General features: G+C 40.1%; 1 protein-coding gene across 2 annotated transcripts in view; it reads left to right on the top strand.

The window, feature by feature from the left end:
* The window catches only part of vps50 (VPS50 EARP/GARPII complex subunit), a 99,701-nt gene that overhangs the window by 16,039 nt on the left and 56,419 nt on the right, over nt 1-27,243 (top strand). For both annotated transcript variants that reach the window (XM_051389837.1, XM_051389836.1), the window contains exons 5-12: nt 574-627; nt 6,917-6,987; nt 7,480-7,597; nt 9,231-9,266; nt 9,715-9,797; nt 16,403-16,445; nt 17,804-17,902; nt 21,795-21,935. In XM_051389837.1, the coding sequence (XP_051245797.1) occupies nt 574-627; nt 6,917-6,987; nt 7,480-7,597; nt 9,231-9,266; nt 9,715-9,797; nt 16,403-16,445; nt 17,804-17,902; nt 21,795-21,935 (645 nt within the window). The remainder of the gene's footprint in view (nt 1-573; nt 628-6,916; nt 6,988-7,479; nt 7,598-9,230; nt 9,267-9,714; nt 9,798-16,402; nt 16,446-17,803; nt 17,903-21,794; nt 21,936-27,243) is intronic.

The following is a 27,243-nucleotide window of genomic DNA, read 5'->3' as shown; positions in this document are numbered from 1 at the left end:
GGCTCTTCAGTGTGAGTGAGGCTACCCGTCTTTCAATTTCCATTAACCCTCAGAGTTCTTCACCTTTTTACTTTACCGCTAAAAGCAACGGTGGGCAACACTCGTAGCATGGGGTCATACTGATGTCATGGCAGCGCTTACTGTGCTTTATTTATGCCATAAGAAGGTCACATGCTCTTTTGATTATTACAGTTTTACCTTAGCTGTGAGTAATATTGGGGCAAAAAAGGCACAAAGGAAAAGAGAGAACATTAAAAAACACAATAGGAACAGAGAGAACAGAGATGCTTCTTTGAAAGAAACAAGAGTAAGGCTATTGAATAAGACATTGAATGAAACTAAACTGAGAAAGAGAGACACTCTTTTAAAAGACTTTGGCTATATTGCGCTTTAGATACAGACATCAGTGGTTGTTATTCATGCTCCGTCCCCAGTAGCAAGATTAAACTGCCCAAACTGTTTTTGTGGGGGGACATTTCAGAAGAACATCAAAATGTCTTTTCACTCTTTTTTTTTATATTCAACTTCTTATCTTCTTTCTCTCTCTCTCTCTCCCTTTCTCCCTCTCCTTAGGTTTCTAAAAAGGTCGCCGATCTCATTCTAGAGAAACAGCCTTCTTATGTCAAGGTAAGCTTCCAGTGTTAACTCACGACCCCATTAAACATCTGTTTTTGTCTTTTTCTGTCCCAGCCACACTCTTAAAGAAGTATTTCATTAGTTATAAATACCATTTGGTCTTTTTTTTCATGGTATCTTCTCTCAAATTATGACTTACTGTATGGCTTACACTGGTTATATATATCAGAGTATCAGTGGATGTATTCTTGTGTTGGCTGGTGACAAGAAGATATGCTAGAATTTCCGTAACCATGGTAATGGGTAATTTGACTCCTCCATGGATAAGGAAAGGAGGGCAATAATCTAGTTTTTATTCAAAGCATAGTCAGGTTGTGAATTAAAACCAAGTCCATAAAATCCCTTCTTTGATCGCCTAGTGATGTTGCAATGAACTGAAATTAACCAGTGTGTGTAATGATGTCTTTATATCGAGTAAGAGGATAATCAGTCTATTTTTGGTCAGACCCAGTAGGGAGTAGAAATTACAGGAGACTACAATAGCTACAGTGATGAGTCAGAGTGATTCTTTTAACGGATTAATCTGATTCATTTGGCTGCAGTGAATCTCATTCTAAATGCACCTTGCAGCAACAGCAACATTCTTGACCCTTCAAACCATAAAAACATGAGCTAAGAGTAGTTGTCTGTACCTGCTCCTACATATAAAAGAAGAAGAATGACTCCTACTACCTTTTTTTTTTGGAGGTTTAATAATCTTGCCTATCAATGATTATTTGTAAGTGAAACTCTATACAGACACTGGTGCAGCAGCTGAGGCCAGCAGCAGTAACTAGGTAAACATTTTTGCTTGCATTTTAAGTGATTTGTGGCTGCATCGAGTGGGCTTCAAGCTAAAAGTGCAGAAGATCAAAGATCAGTGAACGCTGAAATGTTTATATTTATGTGTGTTAGATTTGATTTCATAGCCTTTTGAATTATTTGATTTAGCAACCAAACTTCACTAGCTCTATCGCTGTTGAAGTTTTGTAGAGTATGTCAAATTTGTGTTTAGTCAGTGGAGCTTTTATCCCAGCAAGACACAGCAGATGACTGACAGCTTTAACATATTTGCTATGTCATGAAATCGCAGTGAAATTACCGTCGTTGCTTAGCCATCTGAAGGTCAGTCTATGAATAGTGAATTGATCATTATTTTTGTGACCCTCTGTGTAACTCTGCAGAGTTAAAATGACAGCAGGGCTTATTAGTCGATGTTGCCAGGGATTTCAGGGGCACTTCCATTGGCCCTTCTCAGTCCAGAATCACTTGGTCTACAAGTACCCTGTAGAGTTCGGAGGGCACTTCAGATTCTACATCCACTGCATTAATGCAGAGTTTAACTACATCATTTCCTAGCCTTTCAGAAAGAAATAGAGACCAAAGGAAGCCAAGAGCAATGATGTACTTGGTGCTTGTCTCTTGATTTGCAGATTTGTTTAGTATATACGGCCTTGCAATATGCTTTATCCTGCTCTTCGATCATGAAAGGCAGTTGAAAAATTGGGCTCCTCTCACTGTTGTGTTTGCTGCAATGTACCTGCTTCTATAGGAGGAGTTCCGTTGATTTCCCCCCTTTATGTTTTCACCATTTTTCTTTCTCAAGTCGTCTTATCTCCGCCGTGTGATATTTTATCAAACATGTACACAGAAAGACATACTCCTGCACAAACACCACCACAGGGCAAAATATCAATTCTCTCCAGTGCTTGCGTGATGTGTATAACACATTGGTGGACACATAAATTGTGCAGACACGTACACCCCTGCCTCAGAACTTGAAATGACAGCCCGCTAAGCGTCTGATGTGATTCATAGCTATGTAGCGACTAACCTTTCTTCTGTTGGGAGCTGTGTCTTACCGCTGTTGCTGCCCTCTAGTGACACATGGCCTCTGCTTGCACTCAGAAAGGATCAGAAGTGTGATCATGCTAACTCATGTGGAAGGTTACACGGAGACCAGAGCCATTATTATTTATTGATTTATGACCGTTGATTACAAATTGTGTATATTTTTCAGGTTCCCAGAGTTTTCTTCCCTTCTCTTTCACCTTTTTACCTCTACAATTGAGTTTGGTAATCTAAAGTCGACAGATGTAACATTATTTTTAAATAGCTCAATAAATATATAAATATATATATATATATATATATGAAAATAATAAATAAAGATCAATAAAACGGATAATGGGACAATTTCAAATACCTGCCAGTAACTGACAGTGTCCACAGTGCAAGACCCTTAGATTTGCCAGGAAAGAAAGATGACCTTGTGGGGAGGCCAAGTTCTAATGAATTCGTCCCAGGTAGCACTAACCAGCTCACTCAGCACCACTGGAAAGGAATGGAATGGATTTGGACTTGTATTCAATTATTTTCCACTGGAAACACTTATTCAATAACAGTTACTGCTGGTGCCTTTGTTTGTGTTCCCCAGTTGCGTCCTTTAAAAGAGATTGGTAATTTGTCCGATCTTTACCAATCCTTACGTATAGGGTTGTTTCATCGGCGAGAGTATAGATTAACAGGAAGCAGGGTTGTTGATATGTGTGGTAGATTTGCTGGTATGGTCACATACCCTTTTGGTAATTGTGTGTGAAGGTGGAGGCAAAAAAATGTCAACTCCGGCTGTGAATCACTGCACTTGTGTGTCCTAAATGTCATTCAGGTTTGTTTTCCATTCACCTTCATACACAAAAGCAAAGCAGGAGCAGGGCCCAGACAGCAGCATCATTAGAATGTGTAGGCAGGATGGGTAACATGGAGCCCGTGCATAGGCAATGTGCTGGAGGGTCGCAGGGAGGGCCACTTATGAATATATGATAAACAATCATTTCTCATTGACCTTCACTTCCCACACCAGTGCCTTTGTTTGTGGACACTGTAAGAGTTGGTTTGTATAGTTTGATTAGGCTCACCTTTCTTGTGTGTGCACAGTAGATACAGATCCACTGTATACCGACATTTGTGTGTGGTTATATAGTGGAATTCAGCCTCTCTTTACTTGAGGTATTATTTCATGTTTTTTTTTTTTTTTTTTAATGGTTTATCCCAGTCATGCACACCAGCTCTTTAACCTCTGTTATCTACTAAATACTGACAGACCAATTGTCTGTCCACCAGTGTACACAGTTACTGTATTTCCCCTTACACAAGCTAAGCTGATTGAGCCCTCTGTCAGTCAGGTTAACTGTGGCTTACAGACAGGATAGACGGCTCACAGCAGCGAAATAACAACAAATCGGGGCCTCAGGCTGCATATGAAGCACTCAGCATGTTGACCACGTGTGTCTCTGAGTGTGTATGTGATTCTGTTTGAAGCTGCATGTGTTTATTCAAGCTGTTTATTTTTTATCTTTTCCTGTGTGGATTTGTGCAAATAACTTAATGCATGAGTGTTTCTATATTTCATCATGGACTAAGTGTTTGGACAACTGCTAGATACAGCATTACCTGTGTGTTGATAATGGGCGTCATGGGTAGAGAGCGTGAGCCAGACTGTGTGTGTTCATCTGGCAAAGCGAAAGAAAATTAGTCATAGGACACAGGAAAGAAAAATGACTCCTTCCTTGATCAGGTTTGCCCGTGAGTGCACTTCTTCGTAAGTACACAGTTATTGACCACTGACCGGTATACATGTCAGTCATTGATCCATTTTACAACTTAGACTTCCCATCACTTTCATGATGCTGGTGAAGTCAGGAGGAGATTGAGATTTGAAAATGATGCCCCGCATAGCTTGAGCCCTTTCGCCGTGAACCTTTTGATGAGTCTGGCTTTTTTGAATCTCACTCTATTACTTGGTCAATACATAGCAGAGGTTTACAGTTGTGGCAGCACTGCTCCCAGTATGTGAATCAATCTGCTTGATTCAGTCTCTAAATTATTCCTCAGCTGGTCCTGGTGAGTCAGCTCGGTTCCAGCAAGTTCCCACTGCGGCATACATTTTAATGTATGTTTGAGTGTACCGAGCCCGCTGTGGTACTTTCATGTTTTAATAAACTGTTCTGACCAGTGCTTATGTACTTATTTAAGAAAGGTTTCTGGATTCTAGATCTGTGATGGCTTCATGGACAATTGCTTTTAGATATCTGAGTACTATTTGATTTACAAAAGCATCATTGTGAGTGTGCGAGTGAGTTTCTCATGTCTATATATTGTCCTTGACCGTATTAATGTTATGATATTCGTAATACTGGCTTGACTAGTACCTGGCAACATTACATTACTTCAGGCAGCAGCAAGGAACTTACTTTTTTTGTTAATTCTGGCGGCCTCTGCGGACAAAAGTCACCTCATTTAATTGATTTAAAGGGGAATCCGACCGAAGCTGTCCTGGTGGCAGGCATTAAGAATAATTATATAGAAACAGCCAGTCTTGTCGCTCATGGTCTTGCTTGTTTGTGTAGGTCATATAGAGGCATCAGTATTAAATTGAAAATACTGTTATTTGCTTTCTTGACAAGAGTTGCATGTAAAGATTGATACCACTCTCATATCTATACAGGACATATGAAATTACTGCCAACAGGTGGTTAGCTTAGCTTAGCTTAGCATAGAGGCTTGAAACAGCTAGCCTGCCTCTGTGCAAAAAATACAAAAACTGTGCAAGTGAAATGTAAAAAAAAGTTGTGCCTCTGTTATTTATTTTACACTTTACTTTTTGTAAGAATTAAGACAGTGAGATATAACTGTCAATTAATTAGTGAACTTTAGAGATGCTGGGCACCCCAGGAGCTCACCTGGTATGGTGCATACCATGCATCAACACTGAGTCCTTTCTGCATCTGAATATCATCTCCTCTCTCTTTCCCCTGCCTTTCATGTCTCTCTCCAGCTATCACTATCTAAAACAAGTAGAAATGAAAAGTAAAACCACCAAAAACTATAAAGATGCTGGTAGTTTGACGTTGTTGCATTCAGACAGGGCCAGGCTAGTTGTTTCCCCGTTTCCACTCTTTATGCTAGGCTAAGCTAGGATACCCGGCTGCTGGATGTAGCTTCATATTTAGCGTACAGAGGTATGACTTCAATCTTCTTATCTAACTCTCCAGAAAGAAGTGTATTTCCAAAAATGTTGAAGTATTCCTCTAACAAATTCAAAGTTAATGATAGCTTAATGATAGAAAAACTATTATTATTAACTATTATAATTTGAGGTCTATAAAGCTGCAAGCAGTTTATTGATCTCTCTGACAGTGAAGTGTTAACAATGTTCTTTGATATAATATGTTGTCTAATCGTCCCAATTTCACAGGCCCTGAGCTAAAAAGCATAAAAGTCGCATGGTGAATGTCCCCTCAGAGAAAACCCTGGCTATTGAAACAACTCTTGCAAACTGTTCGGAGGACTTGTCAAGGTCTTTGTCAACACTCAAGATCATGAGGGCTGATTGGTTTGAATGGGATCATTGATCCCGTACCCACAGCTGAAGTGGCACTTTGATGTTGTTGTTGTTTTTTTTATTACCGTTGAAAATGAATTTCCCCAGACTATATTCTTTTGGTAAAAGGTTGTTTTATGTCTGACAGTGTTATGAGGACATTTTTGTGAACACTAGACCTTGTTTAAGCGGAGGGCGATACAGCATTAAAAAAATAAGATCAAAGAACAAGCATCTCCCACCTCAGGCATGACATCTGGCAGATCAAGAAAATAAAAAACAAAGAGAGAAAGAGAAAAGTCAAAAATATAACTGATGCAATTTGTCCCTCGGACTTTCTTTGGCTCAGGGAGTGTTTGTTCTCAACAGAGGTCATTCAAGTGGCATATTAAGTGAACCCTCCGAGCCGGGTACTCATTGATCCTTTTCTAAATGTCAATGCTATGAAGAAATGTAGGCTTTCCCTCATTTCCTTTATGTTTCGAAAGTTGTTCTCTTGAACGACATTACACTTGGGCGCTGATGATACATGCCTTACATAATAGCATCATCTATAATATCTATCTTCATAAAGGGCTCACAGCAGGATGCATCTTACTGAAGAGTGCTCTGATGAATGTGTGTGCGAGCGTTGCTGTGCAAGTCTGTGCAGTACTTAGTGGGGGAAATGATTTACTCAGTGAAAGGCATTATTACCGGCATATTTCATTGACAGCACCCTAAATGAACATGTCTTTTTGCTAGGCTTCAGCTTTATAGATGATTTTAGAATTCTTAGCAGTAGATAGATATTTCAGCAGTTTTAGTGCCAAAGAGTAAATCATTCTTTAGAATCTGAAACATGAACTTTGAAATGTTCCATTGTTTAGAGATGCTGCTTTTTCTTATTCACTGTAATTTTTACCTCCTTATACACAGGAACTGGAGCGTGTGACGGCGTTACAGACTAACCTGCAGTTGGCAGCAGTCATTTGCACTAATGCAAGGAGGTAATGGCGTTCTATATAAACTGTCTATTTATTAAATGAAATAGCTGCTGCGATAGCCCATTCAAACCGCATCTGCATACAAAGTGCTTTTCTATTAACAGTGATAACATTTCTTCCTTTCATATATTCTTATATGATCATATATATAATATGGTCACAAATGATTGTTAATGACAACTGACAACTATGTGTTTGCCCTTAAAACACCATATTACATTTTGTATATTCTACAGGTATCATGATTCATGTCGCAGGTACATGTTTGGGGAACCTGAAATATCAAAAGCAAAATTATTCATACCAATGATTTGTTCCAATATGCAGGTTTCGGTAAAATAAGTGCTACCAGCTCTGCCATAATGACTGCAGTTAATACTGAGTCCTACTGGTGCATAATATTGCCAGGTGTACAGCTCATTACAATGCAGTACATAGTAGTATTAATCTGAATTGATGCTATATTCTCCCTGTGCTGTCACATCTTGTGTGAAGGCAACTGAGTGTATCGAAGGAGGGATTCACAGAAGCAAGCCTGGGTCTATTGGCCAATCAGAGGAGACGGCAACTGCTGACAGGCCTCCTTAAGTCACTGAGGACCATCAAGACGCTGGTAAAGTTTGGTTTACATTAGTGCTGTCAAACGATTAAAATATTTAATCGCGATTAATCGCATTAATGTCATAGTTAACTCGCAATTAATCGCAATTAATCGCACATTTTTATCTATTCTAAATGTCCCTTGATTTCTTTTTGTCCCATTATTTTTTTTCTCATTTTAATGCTCTTATCAACATGGAAAAGTGGATCGGCTTGCTTTGTGCAAATGTTGTTTTTATGAAAACAACATTGGCATATACTGCAGTGTTCAATTTCACACTAACATCATCCATTGTCGCCTGGCTTTGACGAGGGGGTGGAGAATTCGCATCAGCTGTGTGCTTGGCCATCAAGTGGTATTTCAGACTGGACGTGCTGCGATGATAGCTCAGTTCACAACGACAAAACACACAGATCACTTTGGTCTTGTCAATGAACCATTTGGCAACTTTTTAAAAGTAAACTTTCCATTCCAATATTATTGGCATCCATTTCGGCATCTCGCGCTCGCCATCCATTCAAAACGTAACGCCTACTACTCTTAAACAAGTGTGTGCGGCGTGCCTGTTGTTTTGTTTCCAGTCTAGCTAGATCCGGTGTGGTGTTGTAGTTTTTCTAACGTTACTAGTTGTTGCAACAGCATGTGAAAAAAACTACAAATTGTGCGAGGCCAAAAAGAGCGTTGATCTTGCGATAAAAAAATTGACGCCGTTAAAATGGGTTTGCGTTAACGCCATTAATAACGCATTTAACTGACAGCACTAGTTTACGTACAACATATGTTGTTCCAAACTTCATCTAGCCCTTGTGTAAAGGTACAAGAGCGTTTTGCCATTAAGATTGGAGAACAGAAGTGTCCATAAGTAAATATCCTTGCGGCTTTACCACAGTGAGCACTCACAATCTGGTTCACAATTGAGGCTGACCTTTGATCTACCTTCAAAAAGGTAGTCCCGAGTAATCGCATGCTTTTTACTGGGTCCTTGCGTTGAGCCTTGTTTGAATTGTCGTTTCTGATTTGTTTAACTTACAAAAGCCAAATTAGTACCTGCCAGCATGACTGCCATGCCCAGCAGAGATTGTCAGTTTAATTGAATAAAAGCTGGAAACTTGTCTACAAGCGATCCTTTGAATTATTTGTGTTTAACCTGGCTACTTACGGGAATCAACATAATTATTTTTGTACAATTATGGTTGATTCATGTATGTTTCTGATCTGTAACATAATTCATGTACACTGTAGTCCTGAGGAACAATTTTAATCTGCCTGTTGAGTGTTTATTTAATTTTTTTATCCACTTGGAAATCTGACCTTCCTACTTTTAGACTGTTTTAGTCTAAAATACAGTCATAAATGTGTGTGACATGCCACTGTTGTGAAATGAATTGATGTTGTCTAATTACCGCAACTGTTCCTCCACACATGATTTAAAATTAAGATGAAAGTTAATCAGACATACTTTGTTTTAATCATTTGCTCATTTGCTTTTGATCAATTGCTCAAGCTGTAATCTTTCAAAGATTAGAGACATCGGTCACAGCAGGAAAACACGTAACCAACGTTGAACTAGTTATGGCTTAATATTGTGTCCTGATAGTGATTTGATGCTGTATTCATCTTCTTCTTGTCGTTCTTCCCCTCACAGCAAAGAACAGATGTCAGACTCAGCGAGATGCTTGAGGTATTGTAATCCTCTCTACGCACACAAACACACACACACACACACCGACACACAGGGAGAAATGTTTATAATTGACTTGAAAGGTCAAACATCAGTAGGGATTTTGCATTGAAAGACAAACCCACACAAACACTAGACACTCCGGCAAATGCCTATCTGTTGTGAAGGTCAGCTGTAGCACATGCAATGGATTTGACTACCACAGAGTGTAATCCCTGTATATCTGCAGACTATCTGCCGTAACACCCTTTTTTAAGAGGATCAAACTGGATCAGAAAAAAAATGCACAGAAGAAGTCACACATAACACTTATATAATTTAATTTATCATTAATTTCCCTTTCATTTATTTTTTATTTTTTATAAACTGTAGTAAAGACAGTGCTGTAAATGCAATCCCAGTCAATCTATTGTATTTTTTACATACCCTCACTGCTCTGTTCCTTTAGGAGGAGGACTACCCAGGTGCCATCCAGCTCTGTCTGGAATGTCAGAAGGCTGCCAGCACCTTCAAACACTACAGCTGCATTAGGTACAGTACGAGCAGACTGATGTTGTTGTTGTATCCAAAATGGAGAGCAGGCATGGACATGGAGATCATTCTGAGCATTGTCTGGTCATCTGACCAACTCTGCTTTTTAGAGGAAAGTAGGAAATGGGTCTCCTTTAAAATTGTGACCCTGTGTTGGAACACAATTGCTCTGTTAGGAGGGGTCTTATTAAGGTATTATTTTTATTTTTTTTAAATGTCCTCTTGTTTTGCTCATTGTCATTGCCTTGTGGCTGTGCTAATGCATTGGCTATGACGTCAAATACGTTTTTAAAAGTGTACTATCTGCCAACATTGTCAGTGGGGTTTTAGCTTGGAAAAATTGTAACCAGGACATTTTCAGTGAGTGTAAGCTTGCTGCAATTATTGCCGCCTTTAAGAGGTTTGCGGTTGGCATGCTTGGAACGCAGCTGCCAGCTTTTAAGCATATTGTTGCTGAACTCTTATTGTGAAAGCCTTTAGTGCTAAGGTAGTTGTTGGATTGAAAGCTATCCTGCTACAAGATGAAGAGAGACAGCTGGTCGTGCCATATAGATTGCTAGACAGAAAAAAACACATCAACAGAGAAGACAGACAGGCAGACAGACTCAGTCAAAAGCACATGAGAACCCCAGAGGATGAACAGCGAGCGTTTAGGGATAGATAGGGATGTTTTTAACCTTTTGTGTTTTGATATCATTGTCATGATAAACGCTTTTCTCTCTCTCCTCCTATTTCAGATAAGAGTGGGGTTTTAAAGTATAGGGTATATTGAAATGTGTGTGCGTGTGCGTGTGTGTGTACACCAATGTAAGCTTGGCCATGTTGAATACCAGAGGGGCAATCATCTCTGTCCCTTTGATTTCCTGTGTAATTGTGCTCAATATGTGGGTGCCACAGGCGTCCTTTTTGTGTATTGATTAAGGATTGATCAGGGCTGCACATCATTGCTGGCTCTCTCCCTCTTCCTGCAACACCAGAAGTACAGACTCGGGACAGAATATTTTATGAAGAAGTGTTTGGGAAGGACCCTCTTACAACACACACCAACGTAACGCACACATATGGTGTTGCATATGTAACATACGGTTGGCTATTTTGTTATGCATGGCAAGGTGTGGGCAGTTCCTCCCGCAGATACAGACCTTTTTTTTTACAGTTCTAAGAACCTACACCTCTGCGTTTAACCACTTCATCTGTGTGTAGGTCCACATTTTTCTCTGTTTTTACTCCTTTAAAACCCCAAAACACCCCAAAAATACATCCACAAAAAAATTTTTGAATCAACTTTTATTAACCAGCCGTCACTTGGTTAGTTTTGCGGTTAAGGCTGATTACTGCCTTAGAATTAAAACACATTTATTATGATGCAAATGCAGGAAGTGTTTGAGTTCATATCAACAGTAACAGCATTCATTTACCACATTAAAAGAGAAGAACAGAAAACAATGGGCCTCTGGCTGTGACAATACCATTCAAGTGAAAGACTGACTGCTGGGAAATCAATATGGCAATATTATGCACAGGGGATTTTTGTGGTGTGGAAAATCCCTCCCACTGTTTCTTCTCCGTGTGCAGCTGCTTTATTTATCTGGAAATCACTTTTGTTTTCACAGAGTCATTAATTCACTGTTAATGCCGTTGCATATCCATGGTAATGCACCCTGAATGTGCCGAAGAGACTTGTGCGCCATTTTCCACCAACGATACCACCCGTTGCAGCCGGCCTGTCAATAAAGGGAACGTTATCATTATAAGAAGGAGGGGCACTTTTATAGAATCGGCAGCTTCAGTGTATTCACACAAGGTCTGGATGTGTGACCAAACGTGTCTGTGGCAGCAGGATAGAAATTCTATTGCACTCTTCACCTGTGCTTTCCTTTGCATTATGCTAATACCTCTCCCTGAATACCATCGTTTTTAACATTGGTGCACTGATCACACATCTGCACCCAGGCTCTCTGCCCAGAATTGCTAGAACCCTGACTGCAGCATCACCCTCCCTAAGCAGCTAGTTGCCGGTCTGCTGCACTTTGATTTAACCTTGTAGCTATGCTTTTCCATGCACCGCTGAATGTCCTACATGGAGGCTTTGTTTCATGCCTGCCCTTCCCTTGTCCCTGTCCTTGGCCCTTTAAAAGTCAATATTGTTTCCCCAAGAAGGCACTTACACAGCCTCATGCTCCGTCTCAGTTCATTTTCATCAGCCGATCCATGTGGGCGGCTGTTGGGCAGCAAGACCCCCACATGCCAGCACAATGTTCATAAACTGTGAACTCTGCTGTAGCCTTCCAACTAGCCTAGAACGTCTCTGTATTATTGTGAGCCACTCATATGGCAGTAACAAAGAAATATATATACTTTTCCCTCTTTACATTTAAGATCAGCTCGGAAGCTTCCCTTTGAAACATAAGATAAATGCATGTTAGGCATCTGTCTATCAACTCCTCAGAAAATGGAACTTTTACAAAACTGGCGTTGTAAATAATAAAAATCTCAATTCTGTCACAATATCAAGGTTGCAAATAATTTCATACAGAATTTGTAAGTAGTTTTTGTGCTCACTAGAAAACATACTTTACTTTGAGTCTGTTATTTTACACTAGTTGTCATACAAATTGTCAATGGGTTATTCTAGGTGAAGCTCCTCCAAATCTCCCCTTGAGCTAATTGCCGTCTCAGTATTGAGAGAGGTGGTTTGTTCATGCCTGCTAATCTAATCGAAGGACAGGGTGGTTCGGCTGCATGTTCAAGAGGAGCAAAGTGTAGTAAGAAGGGCAGAAGGCCCTTAATTTCTGTGTCTCCGATACACAAACAATTTTGTGCAGGCTGCCCCATATGACACTGCAAGCATTGCAGAAGTTCACCAATTTATTCAGAGCCACGGTGCCTCCTTCCCCCCTCTTTGTGGTTGTAGTATATTTTCTTTTGGAGGCTGTGTGATTGTGGGCCAGTGCACATTTTTAAGAAGATCTCCATAGCAGTGTGTCACTTGTATGTGTGTTTACTTGCTAGCTTTGAAAAGATCACGATAAAGGCCTCCCAGCACTCACAACAACAGCAGGATCTGAGGGACGTATTCAAAGTTGGGTCAGTTACTTTCATCCGAACGACATGCTGTTTTGGGAGTGTTTTTTTTCCTTCTCTCTGGCAGGTTTGGTTTCACACATACAAACTCAGCTAAACCACAGTGCATTTTGTCTGTCTCGCTATTTGTCACCAGCATCCCTTCTTCAGTTACGCTTGCATGCTCGGAAGAAAGAAGACTTTATTTTTCTTTATTTGCAGTCCTTTTTTTAATGATGAGCACAAATTATGTGTGTGCTGGTGCATTTATTTCTCCAGCAAACCTGTTTGAGTCAGACATGTTATCTGCTTTCCAAATGTCTGTATTTAATTGGATGTTCACATAAGCTACTGGACTGAATAGTCAATATAACAGACAGACTAATCAACTCACTATTTTATTATTAGGCTAGCATATATAAAAAAAAAAAACAGTACACCTGCACCTAGAGCATATCTACGGTTAAGAAATTAGTGTAAATATTCCAATTCTTGACTGCTGAGCTGAATGTTTTCACAGTTGAGATTGAAGCATGAAACATGCAGACATCACACTCCCATTGTCTTCCGAAAACCATTACACTTTTCTCAACTGTGTCTGAATTTTACATGGTCTAGAAAACAAACAAAAACAAGAGGGATATTGGAATCTGGTAGGTTGGTATGAAATCATCCCTTGTGAACCAACTTCAGATCGTCAACTTTTTTGTGTAGTGGCCCAAGTAACCTTGGAGCCCATAAATCAGAACCCCTGTACTCACGGAGAAAGGATCACTTTGCAACAAATCCTGGACTTGGAGAAAATAAGAAAACAGTCAATTTTCCCTTTGCTCTTTCTCCAAACTCTCTTCCTCATTCAGTCTTTTTCTTCCTTTACCTTTCCCCCCCAGTTTCACTTCCCTTGCCACTTTTTTGCCTCTCCGCACGCCTTGCAACAGTGGCTGACATGACTGCAGCAAAAACACATTGCCTGTTTAGCAAGTCAGCAGTCACTGTGGAGGAACTTGCTTCAAGGCCCTGTGGACACCTAATGCCAGTGATAATTGAAAACTTGTTGGAAAAAAAAACACCCTGATTTCCACGTAACTCTATTTAAATCCACGTGTTTCCTGCAGGGAACAGATTGTTAATTAGGTTTTTCCCCTCATCTGTTATTTATGTATTCTGTCTGATCATGGAAGGGTGCCAGTATGTGGGGAGGAGCTGCATCTGCACACATATGAACACTCAGTGGACCTCATAATCTTTAGTAATATATACACAATAACAGGAGGACTGGATTATATACTCACCTGGGTTATTGGCTTTTAGTTGACCTCTTGTGTGGTTTTCTAGTCCCATTTCTGAAATGGGACTAGAAAAAGTTTGCTCTGCATAGTTATGTCAGTTTAGCTTAGAGGTTATGATGGGTAACAGGAGTTGTGATTATATGAAGAGGCAGGCTATTGGTTGGCAGTTGGGTGCTTCTACAATACCCTGTTCTAGCTAGTTGGGGTAATATGCTTATTTGCATGCTTTCTAAGAGTGTTATTAGAAAACTGATGCCACTGCCCATCTCTAATTATGGATCTAGAGCAGGCTAATGGTTAGCTTAGCTTAGCAAAAAGACTGTAAGCAGGTGGAAAACAGCAAGCCTTGCCATGGTTTATCTTGTTGGTTTAATCCATATGCAAGCTAAATGTAAAAGCAACAATTTGTGGTTTCAAGCCTTTATGCTAAGCTAATCTAATCGCCTGGTGGCTCTAGCTTTATATTTGCTGTGCAGACATGATGGTGGTATCAATCTTCTCATCTAACTCTTGTAAACCATTGTGTTGCAGACTGGTTCCTGTTCTGTCTTAGGTGTGGTATCCCCCCGAGGGCTGGACCTATAGGATGTTTTTTGGTCTTATATGCTCTTCCAGTGCTGTTCAGTTTGCGGTTTAGCTTCTGTTACTTTACCACACTGCAGCGTGGGAGTACACTAGAAAGATGTGTGATGAACAGTGCATTTATCCTGTTGGCCTTTGCTCCTCTGGTGTATCTCGTTATTGTGGCTGCCAGAGGTGTAGGCCTTTGTTTAGCACTCTCCGGGGGCGTTGCATATGGACATTCAGATGTATGTCTTCAGTAGCCAGGACCTGACATTGATCTGTTCACCCCTCTGTAGTTGAGCCAGCTTACTTGCTTCTTCGCGTTTCTTTATATTGGCTGCAGTCGTGGTTTCCACTGAGGATACTGGCTGTGGCTTGCCTTACTGAGCTCATTGCTAAGAATTTCTGGTGTTATCATTGCCATGGCACATACTAACTAATTGGATTCAGTTACAGTGTAATGGTAATGTGGCATCTACTATGTCTTACTGTTTGATGGTAAAATCAGAGATGGAAGTTCAGTTCAGATACTGATAGTACAGTAATTAGCTTGCTCTAAGCAATCACTCTAATATCAACATTTTGGCTATATAACAAGCGTGCCATTGGTGTTGAGCTCATCTGTCTATTACTTCACATTGTACTTACTAGCCATAATGTGAGTCTCAGCTTTTATTGTAGGTGTAGCTTCCTGCCAATTACTCTTCCATAATATTTGTCACACTCACACACGCATGCAGATAAAAAAGGGTTACAGTGCATCAAGTTCTGAAATGGCATGCTCATTTTGTTACCTGTTTTGCAAACGACCTGTGGGACTCCGCAGTCTCCTCTCAGCTCCTTCCTCCTAACTCTGCCTGCTCGATCCTCAGCTGAAGCTTAGATGCTTAATTAACAATTTGTTAAGGACACTCTCTCCCTTGGGCGACTGTGGTCTCACAAGGCACAACATAAGAGCGGGCTGACCTGAAAAAGACCCCAAGCAAAGCAGGGACAGAGGCAAAGAAACGGTGGAACAGAGGATGATTATGAATGGGCCCAGTGCAGGGGGAGTCACAAGGGAATTGGTGCTGTCTTGGGATGGGCAAAATAGTCGTGATTTCTGTTGTTGCTTCGCAGCTTTTGAGTTGAAAGTGTTTCCTAAGATGAGGCGAAATCTGAGCACGCTCCAAGGATGCGTAGGCGTTTTGTATCTGTGATAGTCTGGTACACACACACACACACACACACACACACACACACACACACACACACACACACACACACACACACACACACACACACGAAGGAGGAGAATCCTATCCTCTAACTGTAACTCAATTGAACAATTCATAGAAAATAAATTGAGGGTAATTTTTAATATTGAATGGCAGAATATGTTATTTTTCTGCTAAAAATATGAAAGATTTGGTGGTTACAGATTGTTAAATACAATGTGTTGTTTGTCTCTGTTTGATATGATTGGAAATTGATGGAATGATTGGAATATTTGTAGTTTTCTTTACAAAGAAAGTAATTTGCTTGGACTCGAAATGGACATTTGCCATATTATGTTTAGTTTATTTTTGACATTTTATTGACAAAGCCATTAATATCCCAAACAGACATTAATTAATTGATTAACTGATAGTAGATTCCATATTCTGCTTCAGAACTGAGGAAATAACGCTCTCCTTTTTCACCCCACAGCGAATTGAATTCCAAACTACAAGACACTCTGGAGCAAATAGAGGTATGTGCTTCCCTGCTTTATCTCTAATTCTATTGTTTGAGAGCGTTATCAGTGAGAGACCTTCAGCGGTGAATAATATTTTGCTCTAACCTTGTAATTTTCCAGAAGCCCTCATCTGAAAGAAGCAATTTATACTTCATTTTGACATTTTGATAGTTTGGCTTTCTCATTTTGGGTCTGCCAAATATTGACACATTCATAAAGTCATTATTGTGAGTATGCAAGCACAGTAAATTATATCTGTTTCATCTCGAGCTGTGTCGTGATACTTGTGTGTGATAAATGGTATGCAAAGCAATTTTCTCTGCTCCGCTGCTGCTGCGCTTCAGTAGATTAATTACTTACAGTTTTGTCTGTACACAAGAAACAGGCGTGCATGTACACACACACACACACACACACACACACACACACACACACACACACACATACATATTAGCCATGCACCAAGGTACTTGTTTGTTTACCTGTCAGTATGAGTTTGTGAAAGCAAAATCCTCTAAAATCATAAACGTAAACACTTACACTAAGGATTTTCGTATCTAACACCTTCATCTTGCAGCTAAGAGCCACTCATGTAAATATACATATACTCTACATACACACATAACTATCTCCTACTGTCCTGGCCCTCGACGGAAAGGCAACCAGCCACTCAACCGAGTCAAGCAATATTTCTTTAAATCAAAGCACTTTCTGCTCTTTAAGCATGATTTGGCACAGTAAGATGTAAAATGTGTTATCAGGGCAGAATGCACATCCAGAATTTCTATGTGACCATTGTATAAAAGTTAGACAATCGCAGTGAAAATTAGCACAGTCTGCATTAAAACCCCACAGCATATAATGAGACATTATATTTACAGTCGCAAAGTAGTTTGGACTTTTAGGATTCAGTTAAAATAACTACTGTAGAATAAAACGTTGTTGTGTCAGCGGTAGTCACTGCTTTATGTTACAGTAAAAGCACAGCTTTAAACATAGGGCGTGAGAAAATGCGTGGTGACGCAAGGTATTTGATCCCTGAGCCTTGTCAGCGTTATATTCTTTGAGGTTGGCTTAATATGTCAGGGTTACACAACCTTGTGTTACTTTCTACTCTTTTTTATGTCTTTGTCAAAGACTTACACACACACACACACACACACACACACACACACACACACACACACACACACACACACAAACATATACATCGACGTCCACATCCAATTACCTGCCCTTGGCCTTGTGTGGTAGCTATACATCTTCACATCTATATCTAAATCCCTGGTCTTAACGTTGATAATCCCTCTCTCTTTTCTTCCCCTCTCTTTCCCCCCTTTTCCCCCTTGTCATCTATCTATTTCTGGCTCCAGGAGCAGCTTGATGTCGCCCTGTCGAAGACTTGTAAGCACTTTGATGTTTCGCACTACACCAAGGTCCAGCTGGCCTACACGCTCCTGGGCAAGACACAGGTCAGTGGTTTGACTCGTCTACAGGGTCACGGGGAATGGCTAAACATGACTGGATGTGATGGTCCAATTGTTGTCCTCACTGCATATATTGACTCTTTGTTTTTCTCTTATTGGGGATTCTTTTGAGGAGGGGGTATTAAATATCAGCATTTTTTAAAAGTTTGTGTTCATCTTGGTTGTTCCTCTCCTTAACAGAATTTCAGGGTTGTGTGCATTCACCTTTTGCCACCATTTAAATTACAATTCCTACATACGCAGGCTAGTTAAACCATTTTGGAATACATGAGAATGTAATTTGGGTTATTCAAGTGTCTCTTTGTAATTATTATTCCTTCTAGCCAGTGGCGTGGAGCTCGCCTGGTAGAACTTGTGCCCCATGTACTGAGACTGAGGCCTTGCTGTAAGAGCCATGGGTTCAAATCTAACCTGTGGCCCTTTGCCGTGTGTCATCCCCAGCATCCCCCATCCTTTCTATCTTGAGCTGTCCTAGCCAATAAAAAAATAATTCACCCACAAAAAGAAAAATAGTTGGCTAATATAAAATAAGCTCTCAAAACATCAAAACGGCCGAGGCGATACTGTCACAACAATATGTTTGTAGGGACAATTATTGCAGTTAATTTGAAGGTGTAAGACCTTTATGTTGAGAACAATAAATAATAATGTGGTTTCTGTCAAACTGCCCCGGGCAGAAATATGATAGACCATAATCTTAAATGACACCGTTATGTGATATTTTATCAATAGCGGCTTTCTGTCTCTCTATCTTTAATCCTTTGCTGCTCATGTCCCAAACTGCATATTTGTTGTCAAAAAGCATTGATCCATAATGGTTGGGCCTTTCTCTTTTGTAACCCATGTCATGTCAGCTTCTCCCTTCACCCTGATCTCTTTCTTGTAACTTCACTTGCGCTCCTTCTTCCATTCTCACAGCCCTGACCTTGTATTCGCAGCTTAGGTGTAAAACTATTTCAACTCCTCTGAACCAGTGCTCTCTGGTACAGATCATCAATCAAGCTTCGAGTTGTAAGCGAGAATGAAACATTTTGCACTTTTTCCTTGTCATCCTTGAAACCTTTGTTACCTTCGGTCTCTGACAAGTAGGAGAATTTATTTAGCTATGCGTGATCATTTTGAGCAATGATGAGGCTGCTGTGTCAGAACACCTTTCAGCCAGGTTTGTTTGGACTTTGTGATTCCACAAATGCTTTTCCATTCCTTATCCAGCATTTTGAACTCTTGCACCTTCTGCACTCACACATTTTCGTTGAGCCTCCTGGCGATGGTAATTAAAATCTGTGAGGGTTTAGTGCTCAGGGCTTATGGTGGATATTGGAGCTGGGCCAGATTGTACTATGTGTGTGGATACTTGCCAGTGTAACACATTGGGGGAATTAATGTTCTGCAAACACGGCATTTTACTGTACAGCTGTTGTATCGTCAGTGTAAATTCTGTTAATTAATGGGGTAGACTACATGAAATAAGATTGAGTCACCTTCTCTACATTCCGTGTGGCAGTACTAATGTATGATGGGTATTTGATGAGTTACAGTTGAAATTGGACAGCGTAGTCGCCAAGAGTCGCATAATCCGAGCAACCAAAAAAGATTATTGTTTTCATCCTGGCGCTCGTACAACAACATAGCACGTCATTGTTATTCGAAACTTGAGCCATTGTTGATGTTAATAAATATGCTATATGCCTCTTGACATTAGGCATATCTTTGAGGTGGAGACTGTGTCATCAAGGCGTGTTAAGAGTGAATGTTTTTCTTATGACTGTGATTATGAGCATTTGTAGACTCAAGAGCTAACTAAGGAGTTGTTGTTGACTGCCTCTTGACTGCCTAAGTGCTTGTTGTTATTGTTTTTGTATTGTTTTTTATCTTTTTACTTCTGCTGTTTGTCACACCCTCTTTGCATCTGTCTCTCACATTCTTATTCAAGATGTACTGTAATACATGACATAAAGCAGCATGTCACTTCAAACCATTTGTATCTTTCCCCTTACATTGGTCTCTTGGCTCTCACTCTCATTACCTGGCTCAGAGGCACACTGGTTGCTCTTTACCTAATGAGCCTGACACCCAGTTTGCTTTTCCAACATTTGTCTGAATGAAACATCTGCTTGTTTGGTATAAGTAGCTGCCGAAGAATGAGTCCTTTTGCTTTTGCAGTTGATTAATAAGATTGGTGGCTGGAAATGATGATAGTGATTGTTATGTTAGTTGCCATAGCTGCCTCCTTTTTCCTATCTACAGTGCATGCTTTGTGTAGCCACAGCCACAGAGTTTCTTGGTGTTTTTAGGACTGATGAAGTGAAACTCTTTCACAAAGGAGGGAAATGTTTAAATTACTTTTGTGGCAGCAGGCAGTCAGAATGGATGGGGGCACCATTTTGTGGTCTTGAGCTTGCGGTAAGAAAATCTAATTGCACTGCAACACCCATTACCTGTAGGGCTTTGCCCAACTCTCCTGCAACTCTGGTGTCCTCGATTCCACTAGGGTCCAATAGCAAGACTGTGGGTGGTAGCTGCAAAACAGAAAATGATGGTAAATGGAACTTGACTTTCAAAGAGAATAGGGGATAACACACTTGAATTTCTGAGGGCACAAATAAACCACAGTACAGTGGAGGAAGATCGTATTACAGATGTTGTTTTTTTAATGCAGTTATCTTAAGAGAACCGAGATAATCAACCTGTTGTTGTGAGAAAACAAAAGGTTGCTTCCTCGTATTACTCAGGAGTGCTGTGCCAGCATGCGTAGATGTTGGTTCAACATAATGGACAGTGCATGGAGGAATGCATTGCCAGTTAATATTCATTTTCATACTGAAAATGAGCAGCAGCAGCCCTCCTACTGTCAAGGCCCAGCAGCCCGGAAGCCTGACATTGCATGAGAAGGATCTGTACGACTGCATGGATCTTTGAGCTCATTTAACAAATTTTAATCTTTTCCTGATGTATTTTGTCAGTATTGCATCCCATTGCCAGGAAATTAATAGCTTAAATTTACTCTCAGATGTTCATTCTGGTAACAACTTTTTTCAGTTAAGTTATGAATCATCCCTGACTGTGATCTTGAAGGATGAAATCAGGTGTGATCAAGTTAACCACTCACTGATAACTAGCTTGTAATTTAAAAAAATAATTGCAAGCACGGCCGTTCTCGCCTTCCGTAGTTAAGAGCAATGCTGCTTATTAATGATAAATGAAGAAATTAGGAAATCCTACTTTGCTATTAGTAAGTTGTGTTTGTTTAAAGCTTCCATACTCAATATTTTTAGCAAAATGATCGACTATCTGGTGAACATCGTGGAGCTTTAAGCAACTGATAATTTCCCTCAAGGAAACCGTAATGGAACTAAAAGAATATTGTACAGTATATCGTCATTTTTATGTGATATTTAACAGTGTAAGACTGATGGGGGAAAATTTTCTTTAAGTCATAGTTCCCTGATAATAACTAATTTTGATGGCATGGCTCAGGGTATTCCATATGTGACGAATGGTGCCGCAAGTGAACAGAGCTAGAGGCAGTTTGCTGTGGTACCATACTATACATGTCACTAATGTCTAATAGCAAACTAAGCTGGTTTCAGAGACAAGAATCATGGAAACTGGAGGCAAAATTGCCCATTTTCTCTTGGTCTTGAACATTTACAGCTCCCAGGGTAGACAGCTATCCTCATATTCCCTCTTGCCATGTTGTGTAACTAGCATAATATGTCTGCAAATAATTTAAAATATCAACTATACAGAATGTGTCTCCAAGAAGTTTGATTTGCAGTTTCCCTGCTGTTTGCCTTTTCATAGATCCACACTGGCAGATGTCAGGGACATCCTGAGATAATAGTTTTCATAACAGTGTGTTTGGCTCTCTCTGCAGACTGCTATGGACCAGCTGCACATGCACTTCACCCAGGCCATCCACAACACAGTGTTCCAAGTGGTGCTGGGATATGTGGAGCTGTGTGCCGGCAACGCTGATACCAAGTTCCAGAAGATGCAGTACAAGGACCTGTGCACGGTAAGGACATGAGAGAGTGTGTTGGTCAATTTATTCCACCAATATCCACCCATTCTGTTGGTATTTTAACTGTGTAGGCCAGAAAAGGTTCAGTCGGGGCACATACTTTGTTACACACATTACTCCTCTAGCTGTCCTACTGCCTTGAAAAACACCTTATTTCATGACATGGGATTCTACAGATTCTCCATAATAGAGTGAAATGAAGGAGGAGAAGAAAGCATGGAGAAACTGATTGAGAGAAGGGGGGTGGCGTATAGCTTAGCCCCTCACTATGCGATAATTAATGTTGCTCACAATACAGAACCAATACACTGCAGCAGTGGGGCTCTCCATATAGGCCCACACGCCTCAGTTCCCTCTTTGCATGGCCAGCAAGCCATAACGTGGTCAATTCATCATGAACTTGGATGGGGGTGAGCCCCCAGGGGCTGTGTTACAGTCTGACCTACAGTGTGGAGGAGTATATAGAGGTATAGGTAAAGGTTAGACTCTGCCTGGGGGGACTCTGTTGTAGGGTGCAGATTGTTTCTTTACAGTCCCTCCCGATATGTCAACTGTCATAGATTTTTCCTCCCAGACCCTCATACTCCGTGTTTGGCCTTGTTGTTTGACTGCACAGCTTTTTTTTAGGGGCATGGCCCACTGTGCTCATATCTACAATGCCATGCCATTTACCTCTTGCCTCTGTATTACCTCTTCTCTTCTTCCCCTGCTTTCTTCTTCTTTTTCTCTCCGTTTATGCTCGTTTTCCTACCCCAATAGGTAGGTGGCCTGGAAGGAGCAATATTCAGTTGATAAATGCTTGGGGTTCCAGGTCAAGGCTTCACTCAGTATGAGCACAGTTTTTATGTCACCACAAAAAGATATCAAAGGTATGACATGAAACAGGTGATGTGATGAAGGTGATGCTGATGGAATGTGAACTTTTTCTCAGTTGTGGTCTGAGCTGTCTTTCACTGTTGTGGGGGTGGGAGCTTACTTGCAAAGAAGTTTTGCTTGTTAGCTTTACCAGTGGCTGCTGTTATAAATTATGTAAATGTTTCTTTTCTCTTTAATGCGAGATCGTCTGGGATTAATCCACCTCAGTCAAAAGTTGAGATTGAGTTATGGAGGAAAAAAATCTAATATACAATAAAGTTTGGTTCCTTGTGGAACTCGTGCTCGTTGTTAATCTTCTTGTCATGAATTTCGAAAGATAAGATAAGACACAGTTGCAGAGAAACGAGATGTTTCAGTGTCTTTGTGCTTTAAGGGCCTTAATGTCTTTTTGGAGGTTTAAGTAGGAAAATTACTGGACTACTTTCATATTTCATCTATCTTTTACTTGCATTTGTGATGTTGTGTATAATATATTTTATATTCAGTGAAACAACACATTCTTCCCTTAAGCTGAAGAGACATACCTAATTGTCCACTTTTCCTGTGGGCCTAATTGTTATTAGGCTTACTGGAAATCGGTGTCATGGATCCCCTGAAATACCATGTGCATGCAACTCTACAGTTCTTACAGACACATACTAATGTTTACTTGTTTTTGATAGATACCCTGACAGCATGCTGTGTTGCCTGGATGATCCCGTTCATGCAACAAACACACACATAGACTGTACAACCACTAACTTAAGATTGATGGGATGCGTCGTTACACTCTCGGCTGTGTGATTATGATTGATTGGGCAGCACATACACACACACGCTCACACGCTTAAAAAAAGAGGTGTGCGAACAACCACACGCAGTTCGATTGTTTGGCTTGCAGCGTTTTAAGCCTTTCTGCTTACTTTTACTCCTTACGATAGATAGTTTTATTTAAGGTACTGTACCTGCCTTTAAAAGGTCAAAAAGAGAACTACTAACTGCACACACACTGGACTGAAGTGGTTTTGAAGAGGTGCTCAACATCTGAAGATGGGCTTGAACTTGTTCTTTTTGAAATTTCTCACTATTCGAAATGTCTTTCAGTGTCCTGCTCTGATGTTTCTGGGTATTTTGCAGCATAGAGGAACTCGCTGACATTTCCAAGATCTCTCTGACCAGTATAAAACATATACCTGTCACGAGTTCTGGTTCAAATCATTACACTTTAAGCAATACTCTGGTTTTTCAACATATACGGTTGATTGGCTCTTCAACAAGCTATCAAATCATCACCTGCTCCTGTGAAGCTGGTGTTAATGTTGGTGGAACTATATCAATAGGTGTGTTTGTGGAGAAGAGCAAACTTATTCAGCTGCTGCTCCCCTGATAAATAAAGGTTAAGAAAATGTAACTGCCACATTAGACCCTCTGAACTTAGGTATGCAACTTAAAATTCAAGGGAAATAGGAACACTCAGAAAGGTCAGTACTGATTGTGAAAGGGTCTTATTAATTTTACATCAACATCTCATCATTATTGGCCAGCCTCACTCCTTATCAATCCCCTGGTCTGTCTGACTTTTCTCTCGATGGAAATAGGACAGTTCACTCCCTGAATCATAGGAGGTTCTCATAGGAGAGGAGGTGACTGTAAAGGATGGTATACTGCATCCCAGCCACCGTGGCAATTTACTTAACTTCTCGTTTATGCCGTATATATCATAGTAGTTACAGTAATGGGAATACACTGCAACCGAAATATTGTTTCTGATAATTCCGTTAAGTTGCTGCTGGAAGCTGCTAGTGGGGGTTTAGCCTTTTAGTACTGTTTTTTTTTTTTGTAAGTGTGTTATACAAAGCTATTAGCTCTACTGATGATAGAGAAATCACACCAACACCTATCCAACAACTTCTCATCAGTAACCCATAGTGATCTATCCCACTCTATTATGCAGTGTCCCATTGTTTTGATTTAGTCTGACCTTTAGTGCAGTTGTATGTCCAAAGGATAGGCCGTTTTACAAGGTTGTGGAGTGGCTGTAGCCTCTGTTGTCTTTTCATGTTAAGCAGTACCGCGATCCTAGTCTGGCTTTTTGTGTTTAATTAACCGTGGCTGCAGATAGCTTCATTACAGAATGAAACTAATTTACTGCCAAACATTGTGCACCTTATCTTAGCAGCTCTTATGGGTGGAAATTGGTCCCATGTAAAAATGTATCATTCTCAGGATGGCCCATTCATTTAGTTTTCTTTATTTCTTGGATCATTTTTGGATGTTTCTGTGGAATCTGTTGTTTGAATAGCAACAATAAAATCTCCCCCTGAATCCCATGGAGACTCAGTCAATTTAATGTCAAATGAAGTCAAATATTTATGTGCAAATAACCTTGTTCAACTTTTTGTAACGATGCACGTTAAAGTTATAAATAAATAAAGTTAATTAAAGTATAACATGAAAAGGGAGCAGATGATTGAAAATGTGTGTTCCTGTGTGAAATCTCATACTTTATTCTCTAATCTGTCTTTGATAACTGCATATAAAGTGATGATGATGAAAAGGAGTATCGCCTAAAACTATTTATTGAATTATCAAAAGCATAGTGTCAACCGGTGTTATTTTTCTTAAGAGGTTTAAAGACATTGGCTTTAAGGATAGCATTGGTAAGTGGTTTGAATTCTAGCCACATAAATTGCATGTCACTTTCAATTGCCGAGGCCTCTCTTAACTTACAAACAGATCTATGCCATCTAGAACGCTACAAAATATCTGAAACCAGTCCTTAACCTTACAAATAAAATTAAGTAGATTAAATCGGGACACGCACAGTAATGAGAGATTTTCTTGTTTATGTAGGAATCCACTGTACCTGTCATATATGTTGGCTAATGTGTCATATGTTGGCCCAAAGTTAAACCAGAATCTTTTCACAAACGTGTGCACACGGTTGTGTTTAAATGTGTGTGTGAGACAGAGAAAAAGAAAGATTCCTGTTTAGCAGAGAGTACTTTGCTTCTTTTGCTGGTGCAGCAGGTCTACAGATTGCTGACTATGTTTGTGATCTCTTGCAGGTTAATCTGTTTGTTTATTTATTTTTTAAAGGGGGGGGTCTGATTGTCTATTCATAAAGAAAGAGAATCGGTTAAGGGTACCTGCTCTCTCTTCCACGTCTCTTTTCTAAAATGTGTGGCATTCCTTTTCACGCGTGCTCCTACAAATATCCACATCACTGCTGGAAAAAAATGGACTCAGCGATTTGTCTTTTCAAAACCTCCCTGACACAGCTTGGCATTGTGCATAATGAGAGCGAGAACTAAAATAGATCCAAGCCTGCCTCCTCCGAGCTCTCGTCTGTACTTGTTGAGAAAGTTGTGTCCAGCAAGGTGGACGTCTGCTTCCAACAAAATATTTTTAGTAGCTTAGGTAGCTAAGATAGCTAAGGTGACCTCTCCTTATCAAACCCACTGAAGACCTCTTGCCCCCACACTGTCTCCCCTCACCCCAGTTGCCTGGCAACATACTGTTGGCTGGCTGGTGGAGAACATGGAATGTCAAATGGAAGTCTTGTCTTGTCAGAAACGGTTCATTAGCGTACCGATCTGACCGGTGGTGCTGGAGCCGGTCTGTAACTGCAGCTATGATTGTCTTTATTTATTTATTTCAGGTTGGTCTCTTAAGTACTGGTGCTCAATTATTCATTGAGCAATTCATTGACTGTATGTGAAAATTATGATTCTAGTATAAAAGCATAGTTTTTATATCATGGCTTTGGCTTAGTGCTAGTATTTTATGTCATATTTAATAGTGGACACACACAATTAGTATATTAAATAATATTCTCTACAAGTACTGTTGATAATGAATAATAATTTGAGTTGTTTAGTTGTGATTATCTAGCCATCCAGTGTTATGATTGATATTGTTTGTTCAGGCATGAGGAGAGCCCTATATACAGTATAGTTATATACAATCAGCCCTAAGCAATATTAATAAAGAGCAAAATAAAAATAATTTGCTAAATGTGTTCCAGTTGTTAATGGCTAGTTGATACTTTCTTGGTGTTAATGGCTCAGGCGGTACTTATACTACCAATATCAGGTAATGCATTGTCATTTGTACACACCTGACTGCAATATCCTGCACTGGTGCCATTGATTGCTTTTCTAAAAAAAAAAAAACCTGCACAGCTAACTGAGCTAACTAGCTACTGGCAGCTACAGTTAGCAGCAGTTAGCCAATTCAGGTGGCCAATTCTTACACTGTGCACCTTTTTTTTAAGAAAAAATAATTGGTTCAACTTATTGGTCAAGTGTTCTCTTCAGCACAACAGCTTGCTGTGGTCGGTGTGGTGTAGAGGTTTGTTGATTTGGAGAGGAGTTGCCGCTGTGTATGCTTAGAAAAACATCCTCAGGAACAGCGATTAGTGTCCATTGCAGCAAAGGTATTATAA

This window comes from Dicentrarchus labrax, unplaced genomic scaffold (assembly GCF_905237075.1).
Source record: "Dicentrarchus labrax unplaced genomic scaffold, dlabrax2021, whole genome shotgun sequence".
Lineage (NCBI taxonomy): Eukaryota > Metazoa > Chordata > Actinopteri > Moronidae > Dicentrarchus > Dicentrarchus labrax.
Note: the sequence above shows the minus strand (reverse complement) of the source record. Positions and strands in the feature narration are given on the sequence as shown.